General features: G+C 42.6%; 1 protein-coding gene across 2 annotated transcripts in view; it reads right to left on the minus strand.

Annotated features, from left to right (window-relative positions):
* The window catches only part of VPS33A (VPS33A core subunit of CORVET and HOPS complexes), a 28,855-nt gene extending 17,170 nt beyond the window's left edge, over positions 1-11,685 (minus strand). For both annotated transcript variants that reach the window (XM_082853366.1, XM_082853365.1), the window contains exons 1-5: positions 11,546-11,685; positions 9,008-9,073; positions 8,269-8,396; positions 7,204-7,390; positions 121-237 (exon numbers count right to left, since the gene is read on the minus strand). In XM_082853366.1, the coding sequence (XP_082709492.1) occupies positions 121-237; positions 7,204-7,390; positions 8,269-8,396; positions 9,008-9,073; positions 11,546-11,647 (600 nt within the window). In that variant the 5' untranslated portion in view covers positions 11,648-11,685. The remainder of the gene's footprint in view (positions 1-120; positions 238-7,203; positions 7,391-8,268; positions 8,397-9,007; positions 9,074-11,545) is intronic.
* Between the last annotated feature and the right edge of the window lie 1,364 nt (positions 11,686-13,049).

Below are 13,049 nucleotides of genomic sequence, written 5' to 3' on the forward strand. Positions count from 1 at the left end.
AAATAGGTGAATTGCCAAATAAAAAGGATTGACTGTATTTGTAAACAGATTCCCACTCCTTCCCTTCCTGGGGACCAGGGGACCCTTCCTCCACCACCAGAAGCACCTGCCGTTTCTCACCCGGGCGCACTCTCCTTTCCCAAAGATCTGGGGGATCGTCCCGTACAGAGCTTGCAGGGTCATGAGCCCCTTGGCTGCGTGGTACAGGCTGGTCTGGTCGCTCTCCAGGTAGCACTCCTGCGGGGGGAAGGGCCGGTTACGGTCATGGTCATCTGGGTGCATGAGGCACCCACCTCTGTCTGGCGCTGGGACTACACAGCCACTGGGTAAGACCGTTTCCACTAATTCCCCACTTTGCCAGGAAGCTGCAGACTCGGGTCCAGCCCAGGCCATGAGGCCAACAGCTCTGCCGTCGGGGGCAGCTATGGCAGCAATTCTCCCGTGGCAGAGCCTTCTTGAAGGCACTCCTCTTAGTTTATCAGCTCTTGAATAAGCTACTGATTAAGAAAGACTGACACAGGGACTGGGCTTTCTCATTCACCGTTGTGAGTGTAAAGGCTAGGAGGACACCGTGGGAGGGCCACATAAGCGCACATATTCTTTGACCCCCCCAAAGTCCCAGATGACCTCACAACAGAATACCTGGCAGTTTTTACAAACATGACGCCAATTTCATATGTACTGACAGCAAATGAAGGCCATAACATCTTGAGAAATGAGAAAGGGGTAGCTGAAGAATCTTTAGAGAGTGATCTCATTTTCAGAAAATATATTTTACCTTATAAAATACACAGGGTATATTTTGTAAAGTAGACAAAATTATACTTTTCTGCATAGAAAAAGGGACCAAAAAAATATACACAAAACCAGCTAGGAAGTGAGAAGAGAGACTCTAGCAGTTCTGACATGGGTAAGAGCACAGGTTCTTGACTCTGGTTGTCTTGATCTGAACCTCGGCTGTGTCACTTCCCAACTGGTGCCCTCGGCCACTTAGGTAACCTCTCTGTGCCTTATTTATTGTCTGCAGAAGGGAGTATATTCAACATAGTATATGGATTAAATGAGGTAATTGCATGTAAAACATTTCATCCCAGTACCTGAAACATATAGTAAGTCCTTAACAAATGTTAGCTTTTATTATTAGAAATTGTTTGGATTATTATTTTTTTTTTTACAATCATCATCCACTCATAAGTCAAAATGGAACACTGTACCAGACACCCCTCACCGACCCTCCCAACGTGCTTCCAGCTTCCAAAGCCAGGAGGGAGGGGACACTGGAGGCATTAAGCACAAGGGGGTGGGACTCATGTGCTCCACCCAGGGAGGAAGGAGGGCTGTGCCTGGAAAGAGCTTGGGGAGAGTGCTTGGGGGCTCTTCCAAGTCTGATGGTTTTAACATTTCACTGCATATGACATGTCCAACTCAAGAATGTCTGAAGACATACTTTCTTGAAAAATTACCTAAAATTCCCTATCAGAGCAGAGTTAAACTAAAAATTCAAGAAAAAAAAATTAGGGAATATCTCTCAAAATCGTATTCATTTTTTTAAACTTAAAAAGTTGTATTACTATAGACATTCTTTTTGTAATTCTTTTTTAAAAAAATTTAAAAGTTGATGACATATTAATCTTGAATTTTTTGCTCTATTATAATTGGTGGTGGGATGATTATTTGTACTAATATCCCTGTATTCTGTGCTTGTGGAATCACCTGGTATTTCAAGCCATGAGGACATTTTTGGAGGGACAAATGCTAATACCCATTAACATTCAAATTCACATATTATTTTTTTTTTTTTTTTTGGCGGTACGCAGGCCTCTTGCTGTTGTGGCCTCTCCCGTTGTGGAGCACAGGCTCTGGACGCGCAGGCCTAGTGGCCATGGCTCACGGGCCAGGCCGCTCCGCGGCATGTGGGATCTTCCTGGACCGGGGCACGAACCCATGTTCCCTGCATCGGCAGGCGGACTCTCAACCACCGAGCCACCAGGGAAGCCCCAAATTCACATATTTTTTGACCCCAAAGTCCCACATGCCTACACGATAGAATACCTGGCAGTTTTTTTGTTTGTTGGTTGTTTTGTTTTTCTATGTTTATCAAACCAATGAAAATGAATTTTAAACAGGTGTACTTGTAACTACTTGGAATGTGTTTGTTTTCGTGACTTAATTGTAGGCAATTCTTACTTCAGGTTGGGGAAAAAAAGGGTAGGCGGTTTTGATTTTAACTAAAATTATAGTGCTTCACTCACGTAACACCAGCCAGTCTAGCACACCATATAAGAAGTAAGACCTTTCAAGGAAAACTTGACATTCTAAAATTATTAAAAGGACAACATAAACTCATTCAATCATGCAGGTCCTTTAAACTTTGCTTTGAAAGTCTTAAGGAGAAAAAAATATGGTACTGTGACTAGGGCACGGGCTGGAGAAAACTTTATTTTTCTTCCCTTACCTTACTACTTGAGAGAAGTCAATACAATTTTCCATTTGTATAAATGAGAGGCCACAGTTTTTAACTCTTTTATAATAATATTCCTTGAGCCAGAAGAAGATATACATGTTTTCCACATTTTAGTTACATTTCAACAATTATGTATTATATGCTTATAGGGATCATGTTCAATGGCAAAGTGAAGTGGACTGATGGTCTCAGATGTTTCCGTGTAGACAGCGTGTCAAGAACTGGCTTATATATTATCCGTCCTCCAGACTGACATCACATTTCATAATAGCTTGGTATGATGACTGCTGTCAAAATCGCCTGCATGGAAACATCCGTGCCACCGGGCCTGGTCGCGCCACGCGGGGACCTCGACGGGAAGGATGCGCGGGCTCGTGCGGGGGAGCAGAGCCCCAGCGGGTAGCGCCCGCACCGCCGCCTCAGAAGGGAGGCCACTACCGTCCGCTACCTTGCAGTTTTTTTGTTTTTGTTTTTGTTTTTTTTGCGGTACGCAGGCCTCTCACTGTTCTGGCCTCTCCCGTTGCGGAGCGCATGCTCCGGACGCGCAGACTCAGCGGCCATGGCTCACGGGCCCAGCCGCTCCGTGGCATGTGGGATCTTCCCGGACCGGGGTACGAACCCGTGTCCCCTGCATCGGCAGGTGGACTCTCAACCACTGAGCCACCAGGGAAGCCCTACCTTGCAGTTTTTACAAAGGAGGTAGGTAGATTTTATGTATACTGATTTCTATATATACATATGAAGGCCCCAACAGTTTAAGCCCTGTGACTGAGCATTAGAGCTCTATGAGCTGAACTCTAATTCCCACGTTTTGTGCAGTGCAATACGGTCATTATCACAGCCCCAAAGCACAGAGAGATCTACACGTGCCTCCTGATGCCACGAAAAGCTAAATTATGCTCACTGTTTAAAATCACATAAATAAGTAAAATGACCTCAACTCTATCAGAAATCGGGCTTGAATTTAACATTAGGTAGAACTCTCAGCTTTATTATCCAGGCGAAATCTCTGACTTCTAAAATAGAATCTTAAGTGAACATATATAAGCCAAGGGCTTGAAATTCTCAGCAGAAAAGAATTCTGTTCTTTTTTGCAAACCAGCGGTTAAATAAACAGGAAATCTCTCCTCTGGACAGGTTTTGTCATGCCAGGACAGGTTTTCCTCAGCTGCTACCAATTCACATTAATTACACGGATGTGAATTAATTACATGAGGGTATACCATTATAGCTATGTGACAAAGCAAATATAGCAAAATGTTAATTTCAGAACCTAGGTGATGAGCATACGGGTGTTCACTGTACCATTCTTTCAACTTTTCTGTATATTTGAAAATTTTCATATAAAATGTTGGGGGACAGGAAATCTGTACCATCATTGGAAGAGATTTACTGTAAGCAAATCAGTGGGGAACATGGCTGAAAAGAAGAGCCATGAAACTCTCCTGGTTATAAAATTCATCAGTGGTGCCACTGAGCTTTTCCTCAGGTTCACTCTTTGAAAGCAGTGGTCACTGTAACAACATACTAGGGAAGAAAGAGTTTCAAATAATTTTTTGCACAACACCAGTGGTTCTCAAAAGTTCTAGTCTCCAGACCAGCAGCATCAACGTCACATACGCATAACTCAAAGAAGGAAATACAGATAAATATGATTACACTAAGAAAGTACGCATAGCAAAAACTACCATAAGCTAAGTCAATAGACAAATGTCAAAGGCAGGTAAAGAGCCTACAGATACAGGGCTTCCCTGGTGGCGCAGTGGTTGAGAGTCCTCCTGCCGAGGAAGATCCCACATGCCACGGAGCAGCTGGGCCTGTGAGCCATGGCCGCTAAGCCTGCGCGTCCGGAGCCTGTGCTCCGCAACAGGAGAGGCCACAACAGTGAGAGGCCCGCGTACCGCAAAAAAAAAAAAAAAAAAGAGCCTACACGTGTACAGTGATCTATGCATGAGGTAATTCACTGTAGCACTGCCTCTAAAAGCATAAGATGAGAAACAACAAAATGTCCTTCAAAAGGGGACTGACTTAAATCATTGTACATCCAAACAATGGAACAGTATGCAGCTTCAGCTAAGAATAAAAAAGTATTTTCATAGATGGTAGAAAATGACTCCAAGATATATTATTAAGAGAATAACGTAAGTTACCGAAGTTACATGGGATATGCTACCATTTGAATAAAAGCTCATATATACTATGAGCTGTAGCTGCCTAAAGCACTTCCAAAGACAAATTAAAAAAGAACGAGTAATAGTGATTGATTCTGGGAGGTATGGCATTTTGAGAATTGGGTGGAGAGTGGCTTACTTTTCATTCTGTACCCTTTCTTACTCAAAGAAAATTTTCATGTACACAGATTATGTTTATGAAAGATTTTCAAATTACTTTTTTCAACATAAAGTAATATTCTTATGAGAGAAAGCATTCTTTGAAATAAAGTTGTAAACAAAACCAATATATAAAATTACATTTGGAAAAACCATCCAGAACTGGGGAACAAAGATATGCATATTCGCTAACAAACATGCGTCGAACATAATCAGTGGGGAAAAACTGCGCTGGAACAACTGGCACTATATGGAAAAAATAAATAAGCCTCATATAGAAAAATACAGATAAAAATAAATTAGTCCCTACTTCACACCACACACTCCAAACACATGGTTCAAGCTGAATTAAAGACCTGAACGTGAAAAGCAAAACTTTAAAACTTTTAAAGGAAAATACAAGATTTTCTATGTCTTCAGGTAGAGAAGGATTTATTAAGACTAAAACAACACAAACTGAAAGAAAAAAGTGATATACTACTTTGAAGGGCTCATACTTCCAAATTTCACAGCTTACTACAAAGTTACATTTATCAAGACAGTTTGTTACTGGCATTAAGGACAGACATACTGATCAATGGGGTAGAGCTGAGACACCAGAAATAAACACATTTAGGGACAACTGATTTTCGACAAGGGTACCAAGACAATTAACTGAGGAAAATATACTCTTTCAGCAAATGGTGCTGGAACACATGGATATCCACATGCATATCTGCACATGCAGAAGGAAGTTGGACCCCGACCTCACATCAGATAAAAATAAACTCAAAACCCATCAAAGACCTAGATGTAGGACCAAAATCATAAAATTCTTTGAAGAAAACATAGGAGTAAATTCGTGACCTTAGATCAGATACGACACCAAAAGCATAAGCAACAAGAGAAAAAAAGATAAATCGAACTTCATCAGAGTTAAAATCTTTGGTGCATTGAGATATCCCTTTCACCAAAAAGTGAAAAGAACCCACAGAATGGGAGAAAATATTTGCAAATCAAATATCTGGTAAGAGACTTGCATCCAGAATATATTAAGAATTCTTAAAACTCTTATAACGAAAAGATAAATGCCCAGTTCTAAAAACGTGCCATGCTTAAAGACTTAAATATAATATATGATACCATAAAACTCCTAGAAGAGAACATAGGCAAGACATTCTCTGACATAAATTATACCAATGTTTTCTTAGGTCGGTCTCCCAAGGCAATAGAAATAAAAGCAAAAATAAACAAATGGGACCTAATCAAACTTATAAGCTTTTGCACAACAAAGGAAACCATAAACAAAATGAAAAGACAACCTATGGACTGGGAGAAAATATTTGCAAATGATGTGACCGACGTGGGCTTAATTCCCAAAATATACAGACAGCTCCTACAACTCCATAACAAAAAACTAAACAACTCAATCAAAAAATAGGCAGAAGGTCTAAATAGACGTTTCTCCAAAGAAGACACACAGATGGCCAATAGGCGCATGAAAAGATGCTCAACATCGTTAATTATTAGAGAAATGCAAATCAAAGCTGCGATGAGGTATCACCTCACACTGGTCAGAATGGCCATCAGTTATTTGCAAAGCAGAAACAGAGACACAGATGTAGAGAACAAACATATGGATACCAAGGCGGGGGGGGGGGGAGGGTGGCATGAATTAGGAGATTGGGACTGACATATATACACCACTATGTATAAAATAGATAGCTAATGAGAACCTACAAGGAAATCCCAAAAAGAGGGGATATATGTATACGTATAGCTGATTCACCTTGCTACACAACAGAAACTAACACAACATTGTAAAGCAACTATACTCCAATGAAAATTAATTTAAAAAAATAGTCTACAAATAATAAATGCTGGAGAGGGTGTGGAGAAAAGGGAACCCTCCTACACTGTTGGTGGGAATGTAAATTGGTGCAGCCACTGGAAAACAGTATGGAGGTTCCTTAAAAAACTAAAAAGAATGAAATATTGCCATTTGCAGCAACATGGATGGACCTAGAGAATATTATGCTTAGTGAAGTAAGACAAATACTACATAACATCACTCATATGTGGAATCTAAAAAAATAATACAAATGAATGTATACACAAAACAGAGACCGACGCACAGAAACATAGAAAACAAACTAGCAGTTACCGGTGGGGAGTGGAAGGGGGGAGGGACAAATTAGGGGTATGGGATCAACAGATACAAACTAGAATACATAAAATAGATAAGCAACAAGGATTTACTGTATAGCACAGGGAATTACACCTAATATCTTGTAATAACCTATAATGGAATATAATCTGCAAAAAATACTGAATCACTCTGCTTGTACACCTGAGATTAACATGACCATCATGTTCACAAATTTGGCAAAAATTAAAGCCTGACGTTAAAAAAGAAAAGGCCAAACTTACTTTGAAAGCACCCTCTGATTCCATGGATAAGAGATCCCCATCAAATGGAATGAGATCTAGGCTGTACTCCTCCCTATGAATAAAGGATCCCAAAACACCCAGATCCTTCAACCGCTGTTCGCACAATAAGCTACGTCGTGGCACAAACAAAATGTGGAAATCTCTTGCTGGGCCACGTCTGTCTTCACTGCAAAAGAAGGAACATCTGTTAGCTTACAAGCTCTTTAGAGTCACAGACTCTTTCACTTACTTTATTCAAACTGCCGGGCACACAGGAGGCACTAAATAAATGCTGGCTAGATAAACAAATGAACATTGACTTTCAGACCCAAACTGTTAACAGTCGCTTTCTCGCTCTCTCTCTCTCTTTTTTTCCCTGACAGGAAAGCGTTGATTCATAGCCGGTATTTGCATTTTCTAGCTTTCTCTTAAACTATTTATGGGGGCATTAAAGCTCTCAGGTTTATTGAAGCAGGATATCTGTGTCTTGTTGAAAACAAATTGTTCTTTAACCAAACCAATGCAGCCACAGCGTCTCATATTAAAACGAAACATCACTCTTGACTCCTATCTCTCCTCGACACTGGACTTCTCAAAATAGCCCATATGCTTTTAAGATTTTAGGGGCCACATCAATCGATTATACCACAGAGTACAGACTGGGCTGAGAGAACTTCCTCTCTCTAGACTGGACGCTAAATAAAATTTTAATCAGCTCTTACTTTGCTTATGAAATTCAAGCACCTTATATTCAGTATAACCATTAGAGGTGTTTTGTTTGTTTTTTGTTTTTAAAATCAGTGTCCTTTCTACTGATACACGTCCAAACTTTTAGCTGTCCTGAAAGAATGGGGATTTATGATAACCGCCCTCTCAAACTGTTTGAACAATGTCACAAGTTTCCCACTTTTCTTCATTGTATTCTTCCGTGCCTGTCCCAGTTTTTCCAAAAGACCACTTTCCAAGGTACTGGCAAGAGAAGGGGTTCACAATGAAAAGCTCAGGACATTAAAACCACGAGAAGGATTAACTTCTTTTGGCCCAAACAAGAGCTCTGAGAGATACCTGAGCACATTTTCAGCGATTATATCCATCAATTCTAGCCTGGGTCTGACAACAAAAATAATATTCTTGACATCAGCTGCTGGCAAACGACTTCCTTTAAGCGTGAACATTTTTTCCACTTCATGTTCCTAGGAAAACACACACACACAAAAGGTTAACAAAACCCCTGAAATTTACGTATGGTATCCAGACTCAGACATCATAAACACTCCCAGTCAAATGTACATCAATACTTTGTTATCAAAATTTAGATTTCCCAAAGCTAGCTGTGTAAAGGACAAGGTTTCAGGACGAAGTCACTGCTACTGTATCTGAATTTAAATGACTCTCACGTGATGCACTATCAAAGACACCAGGTAACAGTCACATAATACAATGCTAGTAATTAGGATCAGTATAGAATCATCAGCCGAAGGACTGCTGTATACAAAATGTTAGCCAGGCATTGGTATCGGTGTTTATAAAAACCAAACAGCCTTGCAAGCCACCTACTCAGGAGGAAATGTAAACTTATTATTATTACTAAAGTACAGAATTATTATTTTTTTAAAATTAAATTAAATTTAATTTTTAAATTTATGGCCGCAACTCGCGGCATTCGGGATCTTAGTTCCCAGATCAGGGATCGAAGCCTCGCCCCCTGCAGTGGAAGCGCAGAGTCTTAATAGCTGGACTGCCAGGGAAGTCCCTAAAGTACAGAATTATCAATCCCTGAACAAAACCCAAATAGCTCATTTACCTTCAGTAGTGAATACTGTGCAATCAGGCCAAATGGTCCTGTGAGGTACTCATCCCAAACTATTGCCTATAAGAGGGGAGAAACATTCTCTCATTACAGTTAATATCAGGAATTTCAACAATACCAACAGAAAATAGCAGTCATACGTAGTAGGACTATTGGTCTCAAAGTCTGAATTAACAAAGATTATAACTGGCTCTGGCCACATTCATATCCTACAGGTCTTAAAAAAATAGCATCAGGGTAAGTGATGTTACTGGTGATAAATGGGAAAGTTAAGACCTAGTCACTGTCCTCAAAGGAAACAAGGACGGTACTTTGCTGTGTATCTGTGTCATGGTATTATTATTAGACTGAACCATATGGAAACTGCCAATTGCAACAACTCAACTTTTATTTTATTTTTTATTTATTTTTTTATTTTTTTTGTGGTACACGGGCCTCTCACTGTTGTGGCCTCTCCCGTTGCGGAGCACAGGCTCCGGACGCGCAGGCTCAGCGGCCATGGCTCACGGGCCCAGCCGCTCCACAGCATGTGGGATCTTCCCGGACCGGGGCACGAACCCGTGTCCCCTGCATCGGCAGGCGGACTCTCAACCACTGCGCCACCAGGGAAGCCCTATCTTATTTTTTAATTAATTAATTTATTTATTTTCGACTGCATTGGGTCTTTCTTGCTGCACGCAGGCTTTTTCTCCCGAGCGGGGGCTACAGCTTCTCATCGCGGTGGCTTCTCTTGTTGCGGAGCACAGGCTCTAGGTGCACGGGCTTCAGGAGTTGTGGCACTCGGGCTCAGTAGTTGTGGCTCACGGGCTCTAGAGCGCAGGCTCAGTAGTTGTGGCACAAGGGCTTAGTTGCTCTGCGGCATGAACCAGGGCTCGAACCCGTGTCCCCTGCATTGGCAGGCGGATTCCTAACCACGGCACTACCAGGGAAGTCCTCAACTTGTATTTTATATATAAGTATCATATAATCGAATTATAAAAATTAAAACCTCTGATATAGGTATTACAAATCTTATTTTGACAGAAGAGGAAATTTTTTTAAATTGAATTGTATACTTTATTTTTTAAACTAATTAAGTTTTATTTTTGGCTGTTTTGGGTCTTGTTGCATGCGGGCTTTCTCTAGTTGCGGCGAGCAGGGGCTACTCTTCGTTGCAGTGCGGGGGCTTCTCATTGTGGCTGCTTCTCTTGTTGTGGAGCACGGGCTCTAGGCGCACCGGCTTCAGTAGATGTGGCACGTGGGCTCAGTAGTTGTGGTTCATGGGCTTAGTTGCTCCACAGCACGTGGGATCTTCCCGGACCAGGGCTCAAACCCGTGTCCCCTACATTGGCAGGAGGATTCTTAACCACTGTGCCACCAGGGAAGTCCCAGAAGAGGAAATTTTTAAAGGCTCAGAAAGTTTAAGTAACGTCCAAGGCCATATAGGGAACTTGGACGTACACAGTATAAGGGAGTCAGGACTCCAACCTAGGACTTAATGACCCCACAGGGTAGTGCTCTGGGGCCCTACCACTGCTAAACTCCAGTGTGATTTCTTTTTCTTTCATTTTTAATTGAAATTTTTATTGAGATAACTGTAGATTAATATTCAGTTGTAAGAAACAACACAGAGACCCCCTAGTACACTTTGCCCAGTTTCCCCCAGTGGAAACATTTTGCAAAACTATAGTACAATAAGTATTACAACCAGGATATTGACATTGATACAATCCATGATCTCATTCAGATTTCACATTTATTTCCTGAGCTTGAACTGGGCACGTAGGACTTAGCCTGCTTTTGTTTTCTTTCAATTGCTTCTAGCATCCACTCTACCTCTTGAGGTCCTATTTTTTTCTAATACTGATTCCTGAGTTTCCCCAATTTTCCTTTTCTCTTCAGAGTTGTATTGCCAGTTACTTAGAGGGACTGATAAATCCTAATGGGAGAGAGGAGAGGTAATACCACTTAAAAGAAATCCTATGAAGTCTCTAATCTACGGTTTCTGATTCCATTGTGAGCTGGGTGCTAATAAACGTCTAACAGGAGGAACAATACTATTTAAGGAAGCCGACGTTAAAACCTCAAATAGCTACAACTTCTCATAATCCGAGGGAGCAGCAGGTTGTAAGGTGATGGTGCTTCATACTTTTGAGGGTATGATTTGTAACGACACATATGATCTTTGTAATGAATGGACACCGGACCAGCTACGTCCCTGGGCCGGGTCCGCATCACCAGTTCCCGTGTCTGGGGTGGGAGCTCGGGGACACCAGATCCGCCCCTCGACCTGACCACAAGCTGGTTCACTAGAGGCTGAGACAGCACGGTGGCTTATTCTGCTGCCATGAAACAATCACGATGCCACGCGGACTGCGGGCTGGACGCCCCAGGCCCCAGCAGCGGGCCCCTCTCCCCGACTTAGCATTCCCGCCAGCTCTCCTCCTGGAAGCCCTAGGAAACTTCGTACACCTGAAGCCCAGGCGGTCAGGGACCTGATCAGGCCAGGCCGGACGGCGCCGGAGGACGGTGTCGCCGCGCACTGTCCCTCACCTTGCTTCCCGCGCACTTGTCCAGGAACTCGCGCAGCTCGCGACGCACCGCCTCGCGCAGCACGTTCAGGTTCACTCGCCCGTAGGACAGGTGCGCCGCCATCTTGCCCCACCGCTCTCTTTTCCCTGCAATCCAACCGGATCGGCTTTACCCCGACGCGAGGCCCACAGACGCTGTCACGTGACGGCATGTTCACGTGACGGCATGTTCACGTGACGAGGGCCGCTGACAGCAAGCCAAACCCGGAAACCGGAATCGGCGGGTGTCTGCTGCTCTCTCCCCAGGCCCTAGCGCCCGCCTCTTCCTTCCACTGCGTGGGTTCCGAGGCTCCCCATGAGCGACAGACCCGTCCAGACCCCGCCTCAGTCCAGGGCACCTCAGTTGGGCGCTGAGAATTGGGTTTAAGGGCAGAGACCGGATCCTGCTCGTCCCGTTTAAAAATCGAGACTTTCATCTTAGCAGCAAGCATACTCGCTGTAAGGTGGTAACGAAGCTAAACTTGAATGGAAATCTTTTAAATTATAGCAATCAAAAAGGTCCTGCGCTTTGCCCTTTTGGTTTGTCGGCTAAAATCTACAAAGATGGCTAAGGGCTGAGGGAACCTTGAGTGACTTGTCTGTTCAGCTCTTCCTAGTAGACATTCACGGGACATGGTATTTCACACAAATACTTTTCGATGTGGAATCTAGGTAAAATTTGCATGTTACCTCGTGAGTTGCGAGGGTGAAACAGGATGTAATTTACATCGTGTGATTTAATGTAAAAGGCTTAGCAGGGTGCCTGTTATTTAATAATGGCTAAATAAATAACTTATTAGGAAGATATATCCGTTTCAGTACTTTGAGGTGTAAAACTGGCTATTTGGGATCTGCTGAAAGGGGCTTGAAAATGTCTGGTCTTGCCTGGCTCCCTTCAACCCTTTATACACTGTTACTAAGAAAGGACTCGCTAAGCAATTACCATGGAGTATGAATAAGCAAAGAGTGGAATTTGGAGATGATACAGTAATCAACTATACATATTTACATACTTCCACTCTCAACTTCTTGACTCTTTCAAAGACATTTAATTTTAAAATAACATGTTTCCACACGTGTAGACTGTTCCATGCCCTAGTTCACAGGGATTCTTCTCAACCTGTATCACAAACTCTTCTCACGTGCGCAGGCTTTTTGCTCAACTGAGAACATGTATTATTTTAGCACCATCTGGGAGAATAAATGTTGAGCTCAGCAGGCCATGTCCTGAACTGGTAAATGAGGGCACACCCACGTAAGAGGTAAAGGTGCCCACGGTTAGCGAACTCTCAGGCATGCGTGGGTGCAAACGAGCAAGACTCGGATGATAAACGATCCTCTGCAAACAGGACCAGGATTCTAAACGATCAACAGAGGTGTTTTATTTGTGTAAAGACCCAACTGGTGATACTGCAGTACTACCGCAGTTGCCCTATAAATATCACAGACTTGTTTAGTGTGCGAGTTTTTTTCCTTTTAAAATGTAT

The sequence above is a fragment of the Leucopleurus acutus genome (genome assembly GCF_964270905.1).
Source record: "Leucopleurus acutus genome assembly, chromosome: 13".
Taxonomy (NCBI): domain Eukaryota; kingdom Metazoa; phylum Chordata; class Mammalia; order Artiodactyla; family Delphinidae; genus Leucopleurus; species Leucopleurus acutus.